We start from the raw sequence: 24,789 nt of genomic DNA, 5'->3' as shown, positions 1-24,789 counted from the left end.
CCTGTGGTATCAAGACATGACTAGACAGCGTAAATATTTCACCTCAAAATATTTCACCAAAAGAATAATGAACACAAAACTGCTTCCCCACTTAGGCACTCTGGACAGGCACTGACCCACACCGCTTTCCTATCCCACAGAAGACTTTTGCTACTGGTTAGCATCTACGTGCATTTAGTGTTTACGTCTTTCTGCAGAAACGCTGTGCTGCATTACGCTCTGCACGAGCTCCCAGAGCGGGGTCAAGGCACCGAATCCCTGGAATTCTCTAACGATCAGGAACCGAAATCCAGCTTTAGGAATTCGCCGATTGCGCAGCTAGACTCGGTAGCCACATACATACCGGCTCGTCCACCAGCCCACCGACACGCTCCGCATTGAAAATCATCTCCTTCACATCAAGGGTTTCATCAATTACCTGAAAACAGTCACAAAAGCGTTTTATGAAAGGAGCCATAGAAAACCGGTGGGAGAAGGAATATGAAGCAGACAAGAGACCTCTAATGAACGCTAGCAAGGCTCAGCACCGCCTACCATCTTTCCCCTGCTCTCAACAGCGTGGGACGTTCTCCAACTTTTAAAGCCACCCGAGTTAATACTGCAACCATTGGGATGGTCAGATGACCTCAAAAAATCGAAGAACTAGGTACTTGCCTTGGACACAGCATTTCTGTCATGTCAGATCTAACCTGTGGCTTAGAACAATTTTAAAAGAAAACTCTCAAAAGTCGCCTTTTTTTTCTTTTTTTAACCCAGGGAACCGAGGCAAGTCGGCAGCCGCTCTGACCTAGTGAATTCTTTACAGCGCGGACAGAGCTAACATCTACTGGGTCGCTCACCTTGAGAAGGTGATAAGGCCTTTCTCGCCATGAAAAATAGGTGGGAAGGCAGACGGAACACACCAGCGTTCGGTGCATTCAGACAGCAAGCCACCTAGCTAAAATAAAGGCGTATCAAAGGGTCTCTGCTTGGGAAAGCAGTTAGTAAATCAGACGCTTCTCTCCAGCTCAGACCGCCAAAGATCTAGATCTCTCTCCTTCCCTCGCCCTCCCACCCTTCTGATGCTAATCAGTATTAAGAGCCTACAATAGTCAGAAAACTGACTCCCCCACACCATATGGATAATGAATACACTGACATTCTGTAAGCAGGAAGACGACATGGAAATAAGCCACCGCTATTAATTAGTGTCCATGGCAGGCTTTGCTTTACAAAATAAAAGGTGGAGGGCTCACCACATTTTCATCCACTTTGTTCTTGCTGTTAATCACTTTTTCTTCGGCGCCGATCAGCCCATCCAACTCAGTCATGCCCGAACCTGCACAAAAGAGCAAGGCAGGGACCGTTAGCCAGTCCCCGGCGACATTTCGGAAGGGTTACCTACTCTTGGTAGAGCTTCCATGGCTAGCATGTTTAACCGCATGGACCGCTGATTATTAATCTGTCTTCATGCTGTTGTGTCAGAAGGGGAGCTCATAAGCTAGGCTACGGTGACGAGTGATCGGGGGGGGGTTCTGTTAATGAGGGGAAATGAGGTGGCAATGAGACGAGCAGACAAGACTCACCACAACCGGGCTGAAGTGTAAATTCAGAAATACCATACTGTTAAAGTGCCGCTGTTAGAGAAGGTCCGAGGCAACACGTAACACAAACTGTGAGCGCGCAGCTCCTTTCTGCAAGTGTCACCCCGGGTCACCGCCGCCTCAGCGTGACCCCCGTGACGGAAGAGCACATCTCCTCTCCGCTGAGAGCCAGCGCGCCAGGAACGCTCGCAGCCGCACGCTCAGCATCACCCATTCTTTTGAAATCAAGCGCATCAGCAAGTGCCTCGGGAATAAGAATCTCAAGGTCACCCAGCACGGCTCCGTAATGAGCTGCTGTCCCGTATCTGGCACGAGCCCAGAAACAATAAATCCCAGGGCAAGGGAGGAGCGAAGAGCTCCACTAGCCTTTGTACCAGAACATCACTCACCCATTTCTAGGCTGAAACTAGCATAGGCTGAAGAGGAGAATATCAATTAACAGAAGGCGGCTGCTCTGCATAGACCGTTTTGATCTGAAGCGTTTATAAACAGATCAGATCAATAACAGAAGGGCCCGATGCAAGATACGCAGACCTAACATAACACAGCGAGTTAGGAGAACGCCAGTGTTCCATTATCAGTAGGGACAACGCGATGTCCTTCACAACACCTATGCCTCCCTAATGCAAAAGCAGGACAGCGAAGCCTAAAACCCACAGCGGGGTCTCTCCGAGGAGGAGCACGAGGTGGGGGAAACATTACTACAGCACTTAACACTTTGCCCGTGAGAGCATACACCTCTCCACAAGCTGCTGAGCTTGCAGGTTGCCTAAGACATTATGTCAACTGCCGGTGAAACCGGCAGCGTGTTCTTTGATGAGATGCAAGGAAAGGCTAGTTGGCGCCGAGGCAAGTTTTTACGGTGACAAGCTTTTACTGCCTGAAAACGCCAAGGAAACTAACGTTTCACTCCAACTCCTCCCAAAAGAAGCATCTCGGGTTTTAGTGCATCCCCTTTTTCCTGTACGGTTCTTTGGAGACAGTAATCAGATTCCAAGCACGGCCAAGACTGCCAGTCTGACTTCTCACGGCTGTCGAAGCAGGTCATGTTATTGTGAAAGTCAATGATTGGGGTTTTCTGGAGAGACTCGTCGCAAATGGTTTTCAGAGAATTCCTGTGTCAGCTTTTGGCCTATGGCTGCTCGATTCAATTCTCAGGAGCCAACGTAGCACAGTCTCCAGGGCTGGGAGCTCAGCTGCTGCACTCAGCTTTGCTGTTTGCCAGAGTGCTGTACCAAATAACAGACCCAGTTCTACGTAGCTCAAAGGCACGGTTTAGGTTATATACTTCTCCGGGAAAAAAACCCACGCACACGCACAAAAAGAACCCCCAAAACTCCCTATCAGCCCTCATAAAATGAAAAGGAAAGGGAGAGAAGGGGCAAGCATAGGATAAATCTTGTCCCGAGTCATCAGAAACTCTTCCCTTTACTCAAACGGGGAGAACCAGCCTATATTTACCGTCTTTAAGTCAACAAAAAAAAAAATTAAAAAAATTTCAAACTAAAGGCTGTCCCAGTTCTTTCCAGAGCAGCCGGTACACTGAATTAGCAGTACGCTGTTCTACACGAGGGATGAAGGTGACTTGTATTTGTAGAGAAAGGCTGGTAACGAGAATAGTTTCAGGCTATCTGGCCTTCACCATGTTACAAAACTGCTTGTGTTCATATTAAATGATTATTAGCAAAATCCTTTGCTCCCTTTGAGATTCTGCATATATCTATATCCACATATGTATGGCTATATCTGGGACCAAAGGCAGATTAAAACGCTGGGTTTACTCCCCACACCGAGCACAGGTACCACTGCTCTGCAGGACCATTTTAAGAACGAGCCTTCCATTTCTACTTCAGGAACTAGATCTGTTGTAGCAGACCAGCCAGGCCTGATCTTTACCTGAGACTGTGTCGCTAGCAGAGGATTTCATTTAATGCCAATGTTTCTGTGCTGCTCCTAAAGCCCAGGCAGCCCCTTTTTTAGCCAGGCACTGAGTTACTGCAGAACGAATAACGAGCTGAAGGAGAAATGGATAATCACACAGGACTTTGCTAGTACGGAGAGATGCTACATGTGAAAAGGTGATGCCGAGGAGACCACAAACGCAAAGAAGGAATCTCCTATCTGTCCCAGACTAGCTGCACTCTATAATATCTACAAAGACATTTATCCAGGAAACACAGCCTCTGTCTGCTGCAGCGCTCTCATTCCTCGTTTACCATCGGGCGGTAAGGACAGATTCCACAGCAGGCAGAAGAGCCTCTAAGACTATTTACCATCAGCGCTGCAAGGTTTATTTTGAGAAGTGTCGAACGTGAGTATGCACGGAGAGGTGCAAAGGACTGCCCGGCTGCAGGCAGACGGCTAGGCCCACATTTCTTGAGAGCAAAGAAGCTACTCCACGCACTCTGAGACGCCTTGCGAGCCCATCAGAGGGGAACACACACAATTAGACGCTCAGACTAGCTCGTTTCTTTAACACTAGGCCTAAACAAGCAAAATCGAGAGTTGCTGATCTAAATGAGAGCAGGGAAATGAAAATAAAGGTGAGTATGAAACTAAAATGAAGCTACCAAACACACTGAGAAGGTAGGAGAGTGATCGAAAGCACTTGTGAGGGAGCAGCTTAGAACCAACCTTTTTTCATTGGATGGTACAAATCCGGCTGAGGATCTAGCAGGAGGGAAAACAAAAACAAAAATAGCAGAGAAAGGAGATTAAGAGAGAAAGGAAAAAAGGCTTGCGCATGATTTCTGACTCAGACCCTGGGAAAAGCTTTTAGTCTACAGCTTTCTTTAAGCTCAGGACCGTTCAAACATTTTTAAAATAAATACACACGCACACAGCAGCTGTCAACACCCGACGATACAAAAAACATAGATATCTATTTTTAAAGAAAACAAACAAGAGGATTCCTGCAGCCCTTCAGCAGGTCACGGCACAAAGACTTAGCATTACATGAGAGCGTTTTGGTTAAAGGCTGAAAATCAATTCCAGAGTCAAGCCACGCAGTAAAAATTTAACACTCCCTACAAAATGGAAAGAGATGAGACAATTTTGCAAAGAGAAGAATTGGAAAATCAAGACAGCAGCTCAGTGCAAATTACTAGCGGCACTGCCTCTTCCCAAGGGACAGAGTCTGAGGGGTGCTGCTGGGGCGACTGCTTTACTCTTAAATCACCCAAAGGGATGGAGCTTTCTGTGCCATCGAGCTGAGCCTACCGGCTAAGGAAAAATGCCTACGTTTTTGTAAAGCCAGTGAACCCAATTCTCAGTTCCACATACCTTCGCTTTCAGACAAGGCTGGGAAGGTTTTCACCTGGAACGGACGGAAAGGTTTGCCCTCCAGGGGAATTTCTTCGCTCTCCTCGGAGCTCACTCTGACATCCACCTGGGATTCAGAAATGGAGGATGTGAACTGATCCATGTCCGCACGTTGCTCCTGAAGCAGCTCATCTGAAAGGAATAAGAGGAAATATTACAGAAACTGCATGAAGCCTGGCAGGAACAGAAAGGGGCAGATGGTTTGAACCTAGCTGAGGCAGGGCTGCAGGGGAACGCTGTTCGGGGCTGCCAGGTTATCTTATCTTGCACGCTCTGAAGTCTCATCTGGAATTCTCAGCAAAGGCGTTGGCTAGAAATACATACAAATAAGGGCCAAGAGGTTTGATGTGGCAAGAGGTTTTGCCAAGATGGGATTAACCTCCTATAATGCGGGAAAGCATCCGCTTATTTTTATGAATCTTTTTCATCTCCCTTTGAGAGAGAGCTTGGCTATTCTGAATGTTGTTGTGACTTTTTTTTTTTAAACGGACCATGGAAGTTCTTAGGAAAAAGCTACTCTGACTGTCTGTATTGCAAAACCCAGAGAATATCTGCCCTGCGGTACTTAAGCCCAAGCCCAAGTGCTTATTGTTGAGGGTGTCCCCTCAAAGGAGCTAGCGGTCTTTCTGGAGCCCACTTCATTTGATATAAAAGCTCGTAGTCTAATACGGTGGAAAAGGAGCTGGCACACAGAGACACTCACCAATCTCATCCTGAATTTCTTCAGCCACATATGGCACCTTGTAGAGCAGAGACAAGCTTTGATTCATCCGCTCCTCAATCACATGGAGATGTGTCATCACCTGCAAATGCACAAGGGTGTGTTGGAGTAGGCAAAGACTGTCAGTCACTTGATTGGTACTGGTATGTCGCTTGTTTAATAAAATTCCTACTACTGGTGGCTCTGCCACGACAGACAATAGAATGGGACACAGGTCCATCTAGTCCAGTTCTCTGACTGACGCTACCACGTCACGCCTCACTGGAAATGGCCATTTGTACATGGCTCTTCAAGTATTCTGGGAACGGTTGGGGGCGAGAGAGAGGACCCAGCTGGCTCTCGCTGTCACCAGCTCTCCACTGGAAACACTGAAGCTGGTATTTCCCATATGCCAGATACGGTCATTATTCATTTCCTGCAGCAGCTACAAGCAAGTGCTTTATTAAATGGATTATCATTCCTGACTACTAGGAAAGATACACGCGAAGGGAGCAGACAATATTATTTATCAACTCTGGTTTCAGAACAAAGGTGCCTTTCAGAACAACAGTGGCATTACATTTGTCTTACACCCACTACACCCACCCACTGGCAACAGCGTTCTCCCTTCAGTTGAGAAATAAATTCAAACTCTATGCAACCTCAAATCGCTCTTCCCGAGCATATTAAATTCACTGGTGAAGTCAAGCCTGACCTGAAGAGGGTGCTGCATAATCAGGGATCACGCAGACCAAGAAAAACATTTATATGGGCGGCAGAATGTCGGAAAAAGCTAAGGAGTTGAATGGTCCCGTTTTACAGTCTGACGTGTACCCGACCTTTAAGAGCAAGGATGAAAGCAATTTAATTTTACATGTGGCAGCTTGTCAATCAAGGGAATCGATTGAGGAGCTTAAAGTGCATCTGAAAAGTAAAGCGAATGGAAATTGAACTGTACCACCCACATCCCTCATATGTCGATCTGTTGACACTGCAGCCTTCAGAATGAATTAAGGACTGTTTAGGTTTTAGCTTAAGAATACAGTTCACACACTCCCTCTTGGGGCTTTGGCAGCATCGGAACAAAGGGTCAGGGTGGACTGCGCTTGATATGCTAAGCTGTCTGAAAACACTACCACACAGTCCGCATCACAAGCCAAACACCAGCTTGTAAATACCACAATCGCTACCAGTCTTTCTGAGGATGCGCAGCCTAACAACAATCATAGAATCAGCAGCAGGAGAGACAAGAGTTGAAGGTACACCGGTAGCACCCAGAAACAACACGAAACCCATGGGACCAGGCACCTCCAAGCGTGAGGTTTGCTTCCAGAAAATCACCGCAACACTATTCTACGCCTCACCAGAGGTGACAGTAACAGACTCCAGTCCCTGTCTGACTCAAACCACAGTATTTCCATCTACTGGTTATACAGCCAAGTAATAAAGCATTTTTCCCCAGTAAACTGGGACTGGTAAGAGACAGATTACGTTCCCACCGCTGTGACTGGACGGTCAGTTCTCTCTGCTACTCTCTGAACTTATAAAAAGAAAAAACCCTTACAACAGACCTTTCAGTGTTAATAGGCCATTATTAATTTGAATCTTAGCCCTTTCGCCGTTTTAAAAGTGTAAAAACAAGTAACAGGACATATAATTAAAAAGGTTTGTGGAATACCTGCAACTACTCTTACAAGTACAACGGCCAGGTTTGACATCCACCTGAAGCAGCATATTCGCATACACTACCCAGCAGAAGCAAAATGACTTTCCGGCTGTTCAGGAGTAAAACACATTCCAACAGCACAAAACAAACTCATCAAAACAGATCTTCTAATAAAGCTAACAAAAGCTTGGCAAGGGTTATATATTACACTTTGGAAAAAAGACAATAACTCTGCAGAGGCACAAGAGAACTCCCACAAACCCAAAACAGAGGCATCGTGAAGAACAAGCCTAATGAAAGGAACACAGAACATGAGGTCTTGAAAGAAACGAGGATGCCTGTTCAAGGATGACCGAGTCCCCAGCAAATCATTTCACGGGTGTCTGACAAAAGGAAAGACAAAAATGACGCCGAACGGGTTCAAAACCCCCAGACTCTTCATTGTGACCAACAATATTGGAACCAGAGTTCCAATTTTTAACACCGAGTCAAGTACCAAGGAAAACGGTACAGACAGCGTATCTGGTGACGGGCAATACGCACAAAAGAACGGGAGATCTCTACACAAGGATGAGAAGTTGCTATAGTACCCTGCAAATTAGCGCGAGGACTTGACGCACGGCTTCTAGACTCTCCGACAGCCAGGGCTGAGTAACAATGCCTCCCTTGATAGAAATGTTCTTATACCTGAGATTTCATCTGTGCAGCCTTTTCTGGGTCAACTGCCAGGACGTGCTGGTAATGACGGATGGTGTGCAGACGGTCCTTGTTCTCAGCACGAACATAGCGCTTCAGAGCTTGCAGGATGCGGTGGGGCTGCAGGATTTGAGGAGGGGAAGAGTTCAAATCCATTCGATTCAAATAAACTCACAGCTGAAATGCAGCACTTCAGATGTGAGCCTCCTTTGTCACTGGACAGATCAATCACCTGCGCTAACCTCAGATATTTTCTTTCTAAATTAAGTCCGACTTGGAACACTACGCCTCATGAACGCTAAACAAAGCCGAGGTTTTTTTAACCAGGCAGAAAGGAGAGTGAGTCAATTAGGAGACCCACTGCCAGGTCTTCAGCACAAAATGCCACCATGGAGAAAGCTTTACTGGGAACCCATTCCCAGCTTCTGCCCCGCCAAGTGACAGGCAGTCTTCTCACCAAGGTATTCCCACCTTCCACTCCAGCCAAAGCTACCCTGTTGTAAAAATTCACCGCAAAGAAACTCACCCGTGGCGGGTCAGCCTGCAGGGCAGCCAGGTAGTTCTCCAGAGCAATCCGACGGCGATCATTCAACATAGCTTCCACGCGAGCCAGGTGTGTTTCCACAAGCTGCTGCTTCTCACTTGCTGCCTCTTTCTCCAGAGATTTAACCATTGCCTGGAAGTGCTGGAAAAAAAAAAGGAGTCTTTATGAAATGCGCTGTACGCGTCAGGGTCACCTACTGTCTCCCACATAACTCCTCAGAACAAATGGAGCCTGTCGCACTGCATGTCCTAGGCATTTACAGTAGGAGAGAAGGGCACTGACAGATGTTGACGCAGCCTGATCTCTGCAAATCGCATAGTGACAATTTGCCTTCCAAACTTCCTTCACAACCCATTTCAAAGGTCTGAAGAGGGCACGTGGCCTTGCAGATAAAAATCATGTTGAAGTTGAGAGATCCAGATTGCACTGAATGAATGACACAGTAGTAATTCTTTCCCTCAACCCTGCAATATGGAAACAGGATTGAACCCTTCAGCCTAGAGCCATTAACCTGAATTCGCACAAGTTTACAAAGGTATCGCACGGGGGATTTTTCATCAGTGCGCCTTCAGATCAAATCTCTATATATTCAATTAGAAAGGTCACAACCCACATCTGCAAACAAGCCAGAAAAGTCCATTAAGCGTTGTTATGTTTCAATGGAGATGATGGGAAACTCTTTTGGACTCAGAGTGGCTTATGTTAAAAAACGTAGAGAGAAAACCGTGTTCCAGGATAAAATCCGAAGTGGGCTTAAAAGCTGGAGTCAGTCACTTAGTTGTATATTGGTTTGAGGGAACTTCATACAGTTGTCACTGCCAGAAGAGCCTGTCCCTTAACAATCCCATACAGAGAATATCCCTGATTAACTTCACAGTCTGACTGAACTCTCCTCACAAGGCAGAAGATTGGCATTCTGGCAGCAAACCAGCTTTATCTGCTGCCTAAGTGGTTTTCACTACGTCTGCCCGAACAGGAAATGTGTGTCCAGAGAGTTGGGGCCAATCTGAACCGGGCCGTGAGGCCACTGGTTAGTGCAAAACAGGCCAAAGGTCTGAAGTTACAATTTGGCGCTGCTGTCGCTATGCTTGAGGGGTGAGACAGCTTCCTACTACTGGGCTTAGGAAAGGACCTGGCACAGTATCGGATCATCTCCAGCTGTAAGAACAAAGCACGCAATTGAATCAAATCTCCTCTAAAAGGCAACTGCTGACAGAACAGGAAAGCTGCTCTTCCCCCTCAGTCGTCTTTTGGCTTTGAATATTACAATCTCTCATTTAGTTCATTGAAAAGGCCAAGCACCGGTAACTTTCCTCTTTAGATCCTTCAACCCTTACCTGAATGAGAGTCTGCCTCTCTGCCTTGGGGAGATTTACAGCTTGGTGTTCTGCTTCCTCCCATTCCTTTTTCACCTAGACAAGGAAAGGACAGAACACATCAACAAGACATAAATTTACATCTGATCTTTGCGAGCTAATTTGCCTTCAGAGACAGATCCTTGCGCAGCCTGGCTAGGTTTTGAAGGCACAACAGAGCTGCTGTGGGGTTTTAAACTTAGCACTTAAGCCCTCCGAGCAGCAAGCCCAGTGTCCCCACCGATTCCTCTCTCCCAATGCTCTGAAGAAATTAAAATGTAACTGCCACAGTGTGGGCGTATGGCAAGAAACACGTGGAAGGCTGGCGACTGGCAAGGAAGTCGGTTCACCACCAATTTGTCCAAAAAACCATGGTCAGCAACTACGCAGCGCAGCACGGAAGACTAAAGCCAGACGCTCACCCGGTCCATGCGGTTGTGGTGCCTGACCTCCAGCTGCTCCTTCGCCTTCTGGAAGCGGGCGTGTTCGTTGTCATCAGCTGGGGTTTCAAAGTAGACATCCACATCATCAGTTGGCACTGCAAAGAGAGGGTAAGGATAAGCGGAGGTTCAGAAAACGGTGATTCTGGTTTGCAAAGGACAGGTAGGGAGAGGGATCTCCACGCCCGCATAATTAACAATCTGGCAGGCTGAGTTTACTGAATCGCCACCTACCAGGAGTCCATTTTGGTATTTTTAAGCTGCCAATTTACTGCACAACATCAGTTAAGTTACATCATCCCGAAAACACAGCAATGCACTGCGGCAACCAGCACCTGTTCGGTCTTCTCATTAGTTCTGAGACGAGCATTATTCAGCTCCAGCAACAGAATGACTTGGATTGCAGAATAAAGGGCTTGTTTTCTCTTCCCTTTCACATTGGCTTTGGATAGTTTAAATGACATTTTGTGCATTAGCTGTTCGCTGACAAGCTGGCTCCAGACATCATTAATATGATTAGGGAGCTTGACAATAAATCTGCACAAAACACTACCCAATATTTTACACTTCGAACCTACCTTCCCTACCAGATGCACCATGCAGGACTAACAGGCAATGATATTAGACAAGACAGCAACAGAAGGAGGCTCAGTGTGACAAATTGACTCATCCAATAAACCGGACGGCTTGTGTCTTTAAGACATTCAAATCCAACACAGGGAGAAATAAAATTTCAGAACTGACAATTTCAAGCATCTTGCAAAAACCACAACAGGGGCTCTGTACTCCACATACTGCAGTTCAGGAACCGATGAACAAAGTTTCCGTGCTACAGTTTTAGAAACTACACATCCCAGAGCCCTGTCTGAAAGGATCTATGGACAACGTCAGATCAGTACAGTATTCCGGGCCTTCTCTTCTGAACCAAGCTTGGACACAGAGAACTCTCTTTCCAGTCCCAAATCCCCCTGTAACAGGACAAACTTTTGTACAAAAAGCTCCTGACATCCGCATCTTTTATTTCACCACTTCAGTTAGATCAGCCCAATCTAAAGCACTTGCATGAAGCCCATTTTGTAAATAGGATTATGGCTGTATAGTCAGACTGCCAAGCCCCAGATAACACAAAAAGCCTTTCAAAAGGCTTTAATGGTAGCTGAAGTGGAAGTGCTGGAGTTCAACAATAAGATTAATAAGGAGGTTAAAATGTTTTTGGTAGTTTTATCATCTGACATAAAAGCCAGTTGAAATTGGTGCCAAAAACCTCAAGCTCTCAAAAATGCAAGGATTGAGTCATGATTCATATTTCAAACCGAGCTGAAAGCGGGAATCCGAATTCTGCAATACTTCTCTGATATTTTCGCAAAATACGATAGCAAGGAAACACCTGCTACCAGGAGAATGGCGAGTAGCAGCCTGCTCTTCAGGACCGACTGGTCAAACGTACGCACGGTAGCATGACTGGGGAAAGCAAGTGCTTCCTTCCATATATTTGGAAAAAAAGCCAGTTACGCAAAGAGGCAAGCTATGGGTTTTCACAAGAGGTCAGAGACAGCCCCTGATCCCTGCTACAGATCTGGAAGATGACAACTAAGCCCTTAGCAAGAGCTGCAAGCCAATGGTGAGCACAGACAACATACGGCGAGAGCCACTTTCACCAGGAAAGTTCACCCTAAGGACCTAGAAAAGCGGAGACAAGAGGAGACTGCTGCAAAAGGACAGACAGAACTGCTGCAGACACCAGAACCAAAAGGATGAGCTACACACGTATTCTCTCTTGACCCGGGCAAGGAGGAGGAGACACCAAACGCCAGACAGACAGAGGCTAGCTGCAAAAGGGCCAGTGGGAGGCAGGACTTACTCATCTTTTTACACACAGCCATACAATACTCCTCTGACTCAAAATTGTTCCTGTTGCCTCCGCAGCCTCCATATATAAAGCGAATGCATTTTCTCTTGTTAGGGTCGAAGTACCAACGAGGCACCACAGCCCGGCAGGGCCCTGTCATCGCCTCCTGGGAGCAGACAGCTGTGTGGAGACGGGTTAGAACATGAGCTAGTGCGGAGCGACTTAAACAAAGCAGTGGTGGCTCTAGTTCACACCTCCTTCTGGGGCACTCGCGCTGGCCTCGGCATCGGCATCGCTACTTCACTGACCAAAGGGCTTTTGTCAGTTTTTGGGGGGGGGGGGGGATTTTTAACATTGCAAAGCATTTGAACAAAGCATCCGTCACAAAGCTTGCCGGCGCTATTCAGGGAGATGCCTACATGCGGTATTTTGGAGCAAATGCACAGCAGTAGGCTACCCCAGCAGTTGTCTCAACACGGAGCTCTCGGCTGCAAAAGCAATTTCTCCTTAGCTAGAGGCTGAAACAGCAAGGATCTATTTTGCTGATGCCACAGCGTTATGCCTCGGGTGTCCCAGCGGTAGAGCCTCCACTGTATAAAACCAACATGATGGAAAGAAAACCCATTAGGGCCTGCTTAAAGCATTCAAAGATGTCCTGTTCCGCTGCACTCTGCCTGGATAGACACTTCACGTCTTAAAGGTGAGGCATAAGAGCAAGTGAAAAGGCAGGTTAAGCAAAAGGAACGCCAACCGCCACGGCAATCTCAGCCGCTAGGTTTTTAAGTTTTGAAACATCGATACACTAAATATTGAAACTCCAGGTAGCCACGGCATGTGGACTGCTACGCAGTAAGCGGGCAATATAAGCAGCTGGGTTATTCTGAGGCAAGAGAACAGATATGGTGTGTAAGTTAGCAACTGTTCACGGTGCTTCGGGGGAAAAAAGACTGCGTACCCCCAAAACGGACACCCCCAATCCCATTGTTTCACGTCTGTTTCAACACCTGCAGATCTGTAACAGTCCTGTACATATACGAGCTAAGCCTCGTTTCAGCAAGTCAAATTATCTGCAGCCTGCTGGCATTTTACCAAAAAGATGCAAGAACTGCTGGCAATGATTCAGTGATCTGTAGCTAATTGAATTTCATTCCCTCTCTCCTCCTCCTTCCTCTGCAGACACTTCTACACATGAAGTATAGGACATCATATAACGCTGAGGCACCACACAATCAGCAGATGCCCTCTGCAATGGCACCTACCACTTAACAAAAGTTACCACAAGTATAGTATATATTACTACTGCAGTAAGTATATATTACATATATATAATAAAAGTGGGGCCAATTGTGTTGGCTGACTTTCTTTCATGAAAGAGAAGGGTTTATGTAAAGGCTATTAAGGCAGCACCAAGTATCCTCCTCACCCTTAAATGGCCAGATGGCACCTTGACGCCACCTCTGCAGAGTATGGCCCATCACTTTCAGCTTCCTTTTCGTAAGCTGGTATAAAACACCAAATCCAAGGTCATCACCCAAAACTATGATTTTTGAATTCTTAGTGTGACCCAAACGCCTCTAAGATTTTTCAAAATTAGCCTATGCAGATACATTCTCTGACTCGACACCGCACCTTCATGGAGGTGCTCGTTCAATGTGCCAAACACTGGGCTTTCTGCCAGCAGAACTGCTGTTTATCTGGAAACATATGGCCCATGCTCTAGAGAGTTAATTTCAACACTTGAAACATAAGCATCATCAGCTTTCCTCTGTTTGCTAACTTATCTGGCAAATAAGACTTCCAAGTGGCTTTTATTGACTTGATCGAAAACCCATCACCAACTGACAGCCAACATGAACACTCTCAAGGAAAGAAGAGGCCCGTAGGCAAGAACGTGTCTTACATTTCATATCGCTGCTGACTTCTTTTTCGGAAACAGCCTTGTCGTTGCTAGGCTCTGTGGGGGTCTCTTCGTTGTAATCGTCAACTTTGTAGCTATCATAATAGTAATCGTGATCTTCTACCACATCCTCCTCCTCTTCACCTTCGTCTTCCTCATCCTCATCTTCCTCCACTGCTGTTCCTGTGAAGTCTTCTACACCTGCCTCTGTAGGGAACTCACTGAAGGGATACAATTCAGTTAAGGGGTAAAGGAAAGGTTAATCACTTTGCAGCCAACCTTTGATGTACCAGAATAACGATTTTCTTTTCATCTGTTCTAGAAACACAAGAGATGGGAAAAATAAATGTACCAACTACTGATCAGACCAGCAACAGCGGCAACGGGAGTTCCCTCATGACAGACACGCTTGTTTCTACAGGCAGAGCTTCCCCAGGCCTCTGGCTTTGGGGGGTTTCCTTGCATTTTCTCATCACCTTCTTGTCAGTAAGTGAAGTCTACCGTATTTGGGGGAGGTACCTACTGTAGCAATCAGTGGTTTTGACTGTCTAAGGATGAAGGGAGGGGACATTATATCTCCTTCAGTAATAGGAGCACTGCAAAGGCATTTGTCCTTCTGCAAGGCTCAGGACACTCCTTTGGGAAATTCCAAAGCACAGAAACTCTCCTCTCAATCCTCACCACAAGGGAGTCACTGTGAAATATTCTGTGAAAAGACTGCGAAATATGTGAAATACAGCAACTTCACATACAGAGCTCTTAACATCTATGCCAGCAAGAACCCTACCTTTTATAAAGGTCATAGTCTTCATCCTCATCTTCATCCTCTTCCTCTTTGGACAGAGCCTCATCCACAACCTTTGTCTGAGGACAACACACGTATTCTGTTCCATGGAACTGGTCTACTCCACAGGGCAGCAGCATCCCATAACTGTGCAGGATCATCCCTTCTGTCATGCAGGCCTGAAAGAGGAGCCCATTTGTGTCACTTTAGCATCACGCTCTTGCTTTGGATAAAGCTCAAGTTTGCCTATCTTAGATCCCAAGAGTGCTACCAATGAGCTGATTTTACAGCAAAAAGACGAGACCAACAACCCAAGTCTGAACGTCAAAAGAAAATGGGATTTGAAACTTGTAGCTTAAGCAAAATCCCCAGAAAAGTCCCAGATTCAGAGCCATGCAGTGCTTCCTGGTGTTAACGTATCAAACGCCCCCCAGCCCCTAACAACCGCTGATTTGTCAGCCTGGCTCAGTTTGGGAAAAATAACTAGACCTTTTGTGCCAACTCAAGGGAGAGAGCACTTGAAAGGAACAGAGCCGTTGTTTGCTTTCCTGGGCTGGCCATTTCATTAAACTTTATCTATTAAACTTTACATTGGAGTAAGTGAATAATCGCTCAAATGGACTTTGTGTCAAGATTATTTTAACATGCTGTAGATGAAAATCAATCAGATAATTCACGAAAAAGCCAAATGCAAACTGTGATTAGACATTATGTCTATATACTTCTCCTAAGCTAAGGAAATACATGGCTTTGGGGTGGCCCAGAAAAAAATGAAGTAAGAAAGGCTTTATTATGTACGTCAGAAGCCTTTTGTGCTTTGCTTTGTTGCAGCACGGATGTAAAACGAGCCAAATATTTCTGGAAAAGTTCTCCAACTCTGCTGAAAGCAACTGATTTTTAAATTTGCTAGACATTAACAACTCTATCCTCAATTAAAACGTGATTCTTCTAGCACAGCTTTATTTAGATGGGTTTTTGCTCCCAGGATTTTATATAAACAGGAAGTTTAACTGGTGCATCCTTAACCTCATCTTTACTAGCACCATCACAACTAATCATTGTGTTGCTGTTTCTGTAATTGCTGTTTCTACCAAATGGAAAACATGTACATTTCATCATGATATTGTTTTTATTACCCCCAGTTCAAATGGGCCCGCAGAGAATTTGCAACCTTTTGGCTAGCCAGATAAAAAAACCCAAACAAACACAACCCCCCCCATGGGCTAGATTTATTCTGAGAAGATAATCCATCTCTTATGTAAAACCTCCACTAATCAGCCACAACGAAACTCAGATTGTCCCCAAGCAAGCACTCCCAACCAAATCCCCGGCAGCAGCAGGTACATTAACGCAAAATGTGCACGAAAAATAGGAAACATCCTATGACCGCTGTAGCTCTCTACCCTGGAAAGAAGGACGAGCCATTGGCTAAAGCACTATCCTAGAGACCTGACTGCTATTCCTAGCTCCATCCTAGAACATGATCTTGGGCAAGCTACTTAGGACAGATTTTCATGAGTGAAAAATAACTCGGCTAGCTATGCAGGTTTTTTAATTCACTTGAGTACTTTAAAACTTTTTTTCATTGCCTCAGCCCATAGACTGCAACATGGGATATAACAGACCCCAGAGATAAACGCTGTTATGCTCCAATACTACAGGCGTCCAAGCGGACAGATCCAGAATAAATCTTCCTGCCACGGCAGCTCCATTACCTCTTTTGCCACAGTGTGCCAGTGCTGATGGCTTTCACACACATCCATCCGCTCCTTGTGGAAGAACCGGCACTTCTCTGGAACCAGGAGGACATCGCTGACAAACTCACCCACTGAAAAACAAGAAACATCCATGGTTCACACATGACCAATTTCCACCAGAAAACAAAGCCAGGATGAGAACTCCCCTAAGGCACACTCTGTTGCAAATGCCTTAAAAGTTTGGTATATTCTTAACAGCGACAGGTCAGATCAGCAGCGCTCTCTGCAAATTTACAGAAAAACAGAGTTTCCAAGGTAAAAACAGGAGTAGGGGCCAACCGCTGAAACCGCTGCGGACCCTAAGGCTGAAGGCAAAGTTTACAAAGCAAGTTAACAGAGAGTTGTTCATGGAACAGGCAGGAGTGACTGAAGGTATTTCACACAGATGTCTGAAAAGATTGCACCCGCATACGGAAGTTTTCAAACCACCTGATCACCGATTTCTAAACGAGCTGCATCATCCCAAAGCTAGTTTATGCTGTCTGGTGCTGTAACAGCCTGGAAATTTTTATGTGCCACGAGTGTTATCTATGTTTTCAGTATCTGGGTATCTGAGTAAGTTTTGTTTGTTTTTGTTTTGTTTTAAACAGTTTCCAGATGGTTTAATTCAGGAACAACTGCAGCACATTCCCTGACTCGGACGGTCCTAACCAAAACACAGAGGTCTGGAAAAATAAAAACTATACAGCCCAAAAATCAGAGGAGAACCAGAGTCGGCAAATAGACTGCATTCCAGCATTTAGATAACCACAACCTCACCAGCACGATGAAGTTTTCACAATCTTAAAACCAGACTTTTGCTTTTGAGGAAGGCAGGAGACAGAGAGATAATCAGCTTGCTCTACAGACTCTCTATTAGTTGGACTTAAAAGCCATTTAGCCTGAATTTCCACCACAAGTCTGTTTAGTACCACCACCCATCAAACAAGTATCAGAACTACACGAGTATTACTTTCCTTTCTTAGCCCAGAAGTCCTAACAAACACTACCACTGGGAACCAAAACATGGAATTTTCCCAAAGTTAAGATCTTTCTTTCTTTCCTGCACATTTAAATGCCACTATCTAGATATCCAGATACTCTGAGACAACCAGGAAAAGATCTTCAGGTCAAGTGTTTCAAAGCAACATACCTTGCACGCTTGACTGGCAGCATTAGGAATCCTTTGTTTAAAATTGGAGAGAAGTTTTTTAAGTCAAAAGCCTTTTCTAATGGGAGTCTCCAGGGAGGAGAATTATTTGTCCCAACAACCACCAACATTACGATTTCAAAATAAATTTTACTTTAATTTGCGCAATTTACTTTAAATTGCGCAACCAATTTTTTTGCAGCCCCTTAGTACCGATACTAAAGGCTTATGGTCACTTCCACGCACCAAACACAAATCAAGTATAGTTTAGGGACAGATTATCTGATGACAACTGCAAGGTAACAAAATCAACTAGCATTCATCATCCCTTTTAAATTAGTTAAATTTTGAGCTAACAGACACAACAGAGAAACGATATTTTTCACATTTTTCTCACTCAAAACAGGCTAATTACAAATTTGAGTTAATAATCCTTCCTCCTTCCCTCTCATGAGAGGTTAGTTAAAAAGTTTCTGATGAGAAAGCTAAAACTGACCAAACTTTAAAGTCAAGAGACTGTGGTTCTTGCAGAAGACTCAAACCGATCAAATACAATAACCAGTTACAAAACCCAGCCATTAAACGGCTATTTTGAAAACCACCGAATCCTAGCGCCTTCGCTTAAGACACACGGGAAGTTCTCTCAGTTCACCTAGTAACTGGAAAACCCTTACAAGTCGTGCCTTTAATGGACACCTTCCCCATCATGGCCACTGGTATCAGAAAAGAAAAATCCCCTCCTCCTTCAGATGAGAGCGGGCGTAAGAGGTGTTTCCACATCATCTAACAGCCGACCCAGAACTGGCAGCAGTTTGGCTCTTCACACCTCCCCAGGCTCAGCCCTGCTCCCATCACCCTATTGTTACCTTTATTTTACAGTTCAGTGAGAGCGCTAACAGGTTCTCCTCCTCTCCCCTCTTCACTTTTGAAATACAAAAGAGCTTTCATTGGTGGGGGGAGGCAGGAGAAGGTTAAACATGGTACTACTGCAAGACAGCCCGTGCATTAATGTAGCAAGGAAGACACAAGCAGGAATAGGAAGAAAAGACCCATAGTTTGACTATAATCAAAAAGCCATATGTACCCCAGAGAAACACATCATGCATTTACAACAAGCAGTTTGTGGACTGCTAAAGACAACGAAAAGGGATTTTATACACACATGGACTACTGATTTGAAACTCAGATGTAAAAGCCAAAGCCTCGCAGGCTGGGCCAAACGAGTCAAGGACACTGTGAAAGGCACTAATTAAAATCTTCAACAGATATTTCAATGCTTATCAAATGTTAGGGCAGTGTCACTGAAATCAGCTTATTTTTCAGCTGGAGAATAGGCTCGGGGGAGGATTATTTCTGAAAGAGATGACTCCTTGTAAGTCCAGAGATCTTGCTTTCATCCTTATTTCCATCAGAAGTTCTCAGCGTAATCAGCTGGGTTTGGCTGCTTCTCAAACCTGAATTTCCACATCTATAAAGAGATGCATCTCTCTTCTAGGATGCGTTCGCACCAAATTTCATGTCTTACTATGTGCTTTATGATTGTCTAGTTGAGGGTATTATATGTAGAAGAATACTGCACATACATTTCTGAAGATTTGCTTGCATTCTCCTATGTCAAACCACACGCTAACCTGAGATACAGATACAAATTATGAAAACCAGTTGCCACCGAATGCTCCCAGCAATCAAGACTCTCCAAGATCGCACAAGACTTCTTGCAAAACAAGTCTTTTCCAGTGGATAACTGCAAAGAGATTCAGCCAGCTGAGACTAAGCTTACTACACTAAGAACACACGCAGTGCAGCGCAGCGTCAGGCACAACCTACAAGTCAAAAGCCGCAAGGTAAACGCGTTGCCTGATTCAAGTGGGTGGATAGATTCTGGAAAGCACCATGAAATCCATTACAGTTTATCTCATATTCTTTCCCAGTTCAAAGTGGGGACATGGGATACAGCTGCAAGAAGCAGGGCCTCTTTGAAACGGCAAAGTTTAAATATAGTCATTGAAACAGAATAGAGATCTCTTGCCAAGACCAAAGCAGGAAGCCTGAACACACTGAGCGTTTAAGTCTCCAAGGCAACAAAATATTAAAGCTCCACAAAAATAGGATCAGAGCATTAAATCCCAATGTCTTTGTGATACTCAAATACAATAGCCTTCAGGTTTTTATGGCAGTTGCAGAGAGAAGAGGGATTTCTTTCTCACACCGGGCACCATTATTCCACCACAGCTGTTATCAAGCTGTCGATCTGTTCAAGAAAGGCAGAGTTCCACCTTGTGGAAATAAAAACGTTTAAGTGGAAGCTGGATGGGGAAATGGCAACCTGATATGAAAGAAGCCTCATAAACTCAGTCGTTCTCTCCGTAAGAAGGCAGGAGGCAATTCTTTGCTCCTCCCACAGGAATGCACAAATACTCACCCAGGCACTTGTAGGGCACGACAATATGAGTGTGGTCCTTGCACTGTTTCTTCCCTCTCTTGCACCAGCTGTCGATGCTGACAGGTTGATTGGCTTCCACAACGTTCGTAATCTGAAGGTCTGGATACATCTGTTTAACAAGACACAGAGATAGGTTTCTCTCCAGAAAGGACAAAGAATGTGCAAAGTGGCTCCTAACCAGAAGTAGCCAGGCTGATTCTCTACACACAAACAAGTTCAAATTGGCACATTACACACGTTCTCTTCTGCATCAAGCTTACAACAGCTGAAGGCATAAAAAAGGCTCCAGCTGTTTGTCACACAGAGCCTGAGAAATGGAACGTGTCATCACTGCTTTGTGGCAGGACAAAGCCAGGTCAGGGGCAAGAGCCTTCATCAGCACTAAGCTGAGGTGTTTGGCTTTGCGTGGTAGTGGAGAAGTATTTATTTATCTGTTCCATTCTGTCTGGTGCAGTATGATACCCTCTGCAAGAGGGCCATCACCAACAAATGAGCTTTAGTAACATCTACAGACTCTCTTGACCCTTGTTGAGCACCTACCTCCTCAGGTTTCCTTATGCCTACCCCATTTATGATGTATTGATATGACCCCTCTGTCCTGCTCGAGTTCTCGAGTCCAGACGCTGACTTACATTTAGGCTTCTGCTACGTGAACCAAATGTAGCCCCAGTTACATCGGCCTTGTAAAACAGTTTTAAACGTTCTCCAGTCCAGACATGGTGTGCTCTACCACTTCCCATTTTAAAAAAAACACATTCCTTGTGGTATTTTATGTGTCGGTCACCTCAGAGGAGCAATTAAAGACACTTATCAAGGCCAATACGCTGTAGTGTATCTGGAGTACACTGAAAGGAGATTATATTTTTTACAATGAAGCACGAGGAGCTTAAAAATACAGTCAACATTTTGATGAACATATTTTTCTAACATTCTGCCTGAACACGTAACCAGAACAACACAGCCACATTCTAATGAGAATAGGTGTCAGGTTCCATTTTGCAAAGACGTGGAGCACAAGTTGGTTAACTGGCTCAGAGGCAGAGCATTTGAAGAAATCTCTGCAAAGACAGACACACACCCCTCTGACTTACAGACCAAGGACCTTCTGTGGCAGTGTAAGCTGAGCTAAATCAGAGGTAGCTCTTAAATTCCACTGCAGCGTCCTCCCTGCTCTTCCTGGGCAGTAACACAGCAAGACAGTTCAGGGAACGGAGCTCGTCAAAGGCAAGTTAGTCTCCTGCAGGGTTAATTTGCTACTGACTGGCTAAATTGGAACCCAATTCCTTAGCTGCAGTGAAGATTCAGCATCACACAGAAAAACTCACCTCCTGGCAGTACTGCAGAATCTCTTCCTTTTTTCCAAGGCAGCTCTTGGTCCCAGAAGTGTCAGGTTCCCATTTTCCAGTCTGGATATTCACATGCATATTTAGCTTCCCACAGAACATGGCAATTTGAGGCTCTGCCACTGCAAACCCGGTCCCAGCATTGGCTGCGAGTGCCTGCGAAGACAAACAAAAACAAAAGATGTTGATTGCATTATCTGATTGAAAACAGAACAACTCAAAGTCTCAGAAACCCCCTGGCATCTTCTCAGAGCGCTCCTGCTTAATCCGGGATATTGGTGGAGCCCTGCAAACTCTTTCATAACAATATGCCTTAAAGCTAGCGACCCACACCAAGTTTTCACCAGCAAGGTGTTTGTTTTTCCAAACTCTGTTTTTATTATTGTAACGACAGCTTACCAAAATCAAAATCAAGAGTAATTCACAGGTAAAGGTTGTGCCCACAAAGGCTAAAACGGATTCTGAAAAACTTAAACCGGCATCTGAAGATAAATAACAAATACTAGTAACTTTTTGGCAGAAACACCTCTGGGCGGTTACACACAAAGCAGGTATTGCTACTACTAATAAAATAACTGCTTCCCACTGCAAGAATCCTGCTCAGAGTTTGAAGCTACATGTTTCTTCCGAAATCTTCAAATATTTGGGATAGAAACACCCAAGCTTCTTGCCCAAACACATGAACAAAGATGACTTCTGCTGAATCAGAAAACCATAGCTGTTGGTACCAGCTCCTCAAAGCCTCGAAGTCTCTCATTCAGCACACTCCCATGGGTTATTCGTACCGCCTGGTTCCTGAGGCGCATTCTGTGCACTTCCCACCCCGCATCAGCAGACAAAAAGCCGACAACCCAGACCCACATTCGGGTCAAACTGCAGACTGATCAATGAAAACAAGGTCAGGATCCCTTTCTGAAATCTTGCTAGCTGACCAAATGAAGAAAAAGGGGATTAAATTAAATTGCAGAGTTGGGGTTTTTCTGAAAAGACTGAATGGATGCCGGGAGCTGAACATCCTCTCCCTGCGTAACTACTAGCAGTTATGAAAGAAAAAGAAAAAAAAAGAAAAGAAGAGAAGAGGTATGAGGCAAAAAACAGATGAACTCCTACATCGAAAGCTCTTTAAGATGTTTAGGGGAATGAAATCCATTTCAACTACTTCAGACAAGGCAGATTAGGAACAGCAATACAAAGAGGTTTCAGGGCACCGCTGCCCCTAAGCTGCTTTTTTCCTGGCAGGCAGCACTACCCTAGGCCACCAGTCCCGCCTTCATATTTAACTTTTCGTGCACTCAAAAATGCATATATTCCTGTGGGCACTGTTCATTCCCGATTGCCTGCAGATCCCCGTCAACTTATATCAATACGCGTATGCTTAAAGCAAATAAAGGAGCCAAGAGAAGAATTCAACTGGACAACCCCAGTGTGCGGCTCCTAGTTGCTGGATATTAGGAAAAAATTAACTCCATTATAATTAGCTCATTTCTCCCCCTCCCCATTTACACACAAAATCACTGCCTGGAGATCAGACATTTCAACACCCAGAGAGCCAAGGATTGTTTCGTGCTGAACACATGGCTGCTGCTTGGGGGCTAAGACCAACTTGAGACACAAAAGCATAAATTCACGTCTTAACTTCAGAAGCTTTACCCCTTGAGTTTTAAGAATCATTCAGCCGCACATCACTTAAAAGAAACAGTCTTATACAAGTGGCTTCTATTTACTCTAACCCTTTCACCCAACAGATGCCCACGAGAGCAAGTTTTAGCACAGATCACAGAGTCATGAAATATTGAACCATATGTAACAGACACCGGCATGGATTTCCCTGTCACAAAATACTTCCAAGTTCATGTACCTTTTCAAGTTTAGGGTAGGTACATTTGTTGTACTCTCTGTCCTAACAGAGAGAGGACAGTTTCAGACTTCATGTATCGGAGAACTTCTAATGAATACACTGAGGCTGGGTAACAGGGTGTAGTAACTTTGTTCTTTCATAAATCAAACCATTTAATAAACATGTGCTTCTACCAAGTGCCGACTGATACCACTCAGCAAAACCCAGGCTTTTGCACTGCCTTCCTCCCTGCCGCAGCGTTTCAGAAGAAAAAGGCAAACGTAGAAAGATACTTCATACCTCGAAAAACGCACACATAAAAACTATGTAAGAGAGCCGTTTTATCTCTCTCCAAAGAAACACCACTTTGGTACCAACAACCACTTTCCAGAGAGCACAAGACTTGGCATGCTAAAGGAAATAATCCACAACACAATTTTGTTTTATGACAACACTACAACTACATCCAAGATTCACGCTGAACTCTGAAAAGAACAAAAAGAAATGCAAGATCAAGGATGCACAAAGCATTACCTCTTGTAGGAAGAATACAGTGCAACAAAAGACAATAAAATGTACGTGTTATGAACGGTTTGGAGATCATCAGCACCGCCTAAGCTTGAAATCTGTTTTCTTCACAGCAAACTTAACAAGTATGCAGCAAAATAAGGTAAGTGCATAAGCAGGGGAGGTGCAGGCTCCATCCCGAGAGGCAGAAACATCCATAAGTAATCCATTCATAACAGCTCTTGCATGAGCAAAACTCCTGTTCAAACACATACCAACCTCCTGAAGTCATCACCACCCCCTATTTACATACTGATGGCAGCTCCTGTTTATTTTTGCTGTCTCTCCGGCCTGACACCTCGGCACTGTGGCAAAGGTATCGTTCCTCCTCCATGGATTGCTCAAATAGTTTGCATATCAGTCGAGTGCTGTTGCCGTAGCTACCAGAACATGCTAAGCCCCAATTCACAGCTGAACAAACGAGACTAATTACTTGCTTGATTTCATCACTTTTAATCAAATGGAAGAAATCTTTTCTTGAATTGCACTGTTGAGTAAGTTAATGAGCTCTGATACACACAAGTTGAATCTTTAACCCCATGGCCTGCAAGGTAAGGTTTTTGAGTAAGGCTCCCATTTTTCACCACTCTTCATCCACTCCAGCCGCCTAACGCATCAGTTATTTAATTTAGAATTTTAATCTCATTCTACCTGTAATGAGAGAATACGGCACAGCAAACTTCATCTGTACCAGTGGAGGCCACGCCTTTAACACTGCTACTTAAGTAGTGAAGAAAGTCATCCACAAGAGCTTTTTGGGACAAAATCATTATCTGTTGCTCCCCACAATTGCCTTTGGTGTACCAAACATAAAAGATCACTCAGGCTGGTGATGCCTGAGGTTAGCTACTCTACAGTCAGGCATCATTTGGCAAACG

At 44.9% G+C, this 24,789-nt stretch overlaps 1 protein-coding gene across 5 annotated transcripts in view; it reads right to left on the bottom strand.

Annotated features, from left to right (window-relative positions):
* The window catches only part of APLP2 (amyloid beta precursor like protein 2), a 48,187-nt gene that overhangs the window by 3,046 nt on the left and 20,352 nt on the right, over positions 1-24,789 (bottom strand). Inside the window, exons 2-16 of one of the 5 annotated variants that reach the window (XM_054222971.1) lie at positions 21,490-21,663; positions 20,144-20,273; positions 16,551-16,663; positions 14,839-15,014; positions 14,055-14,272; positions 12,167-12,334; positions 10,288-10,403; positions 9,848-9,922; positions 8,493-8,651; positions 7,958-8,086; positions 5,608-5,707; positions 4,866-5,036; positions 4,218-4,253; positions 1,236-1,318; positions 344-418 (exon numbers count right to left, since the gene is read on the bottom strand). In XM_054222971.1, coding sequence (XP_054078946.1) covers positions 344-418; positions 1,236-1,318; positions 4,218-4,253; positions 4,866-5,036; positions 5,608-5,707; positions 7,958-8,086; positions 8,493-8,651; positions 9,848-9,922; positions 10,288-10,403; positions 12,167-12,334; positions 14,055-14,272; positions 14,839-15,014; positions 16,551-16,663; positions 20,144-20,273; positions 21,490-21,663 — 1,923 coding nt within the window. The remainder of the gene's footprint in view (positions 1-343; positions 419-1,235; positions 1,319-4,217; positions 4,254-4,865; positions 5,037-5,607; positions 5,708-7,957; positions 8,087-8,492; positions 8,652-9,847; positions 9,923-10,287; positions 10,404-12,166; positions 12,335-14,054; positions 14,273-14,838; positions 15,015-16,550; positions 16,664-20,143; positions 20,274-21,489; positions 21,664-24,789) is intronic. The other 4 variants (XM_054222972.1, XM_054222973.1, XM_054222974.1 and 1 more) reach the window with 4 other exon arrangements.

Source organism: Rissa tridactyla, chromosome 17 (assembly GCF_028500815.1).
Source record: "Rissa tridactyla isolate bRisTri1 chromosome 17, bRisTri1.patW.cur.20221130, whole genome shotgun sequence".
NCBI classification, from domain to species: domain Eukaryota; kingdom Metazoa; phylum Chordata; class Aves; order Charadriiformes; family Laridae; genus Rissa; species Rissa tridactyla.
Note: the sequence above shows the minus strand (reverse complement) of the source record. Positions and strands in the feature narration are given on the sequence as shown.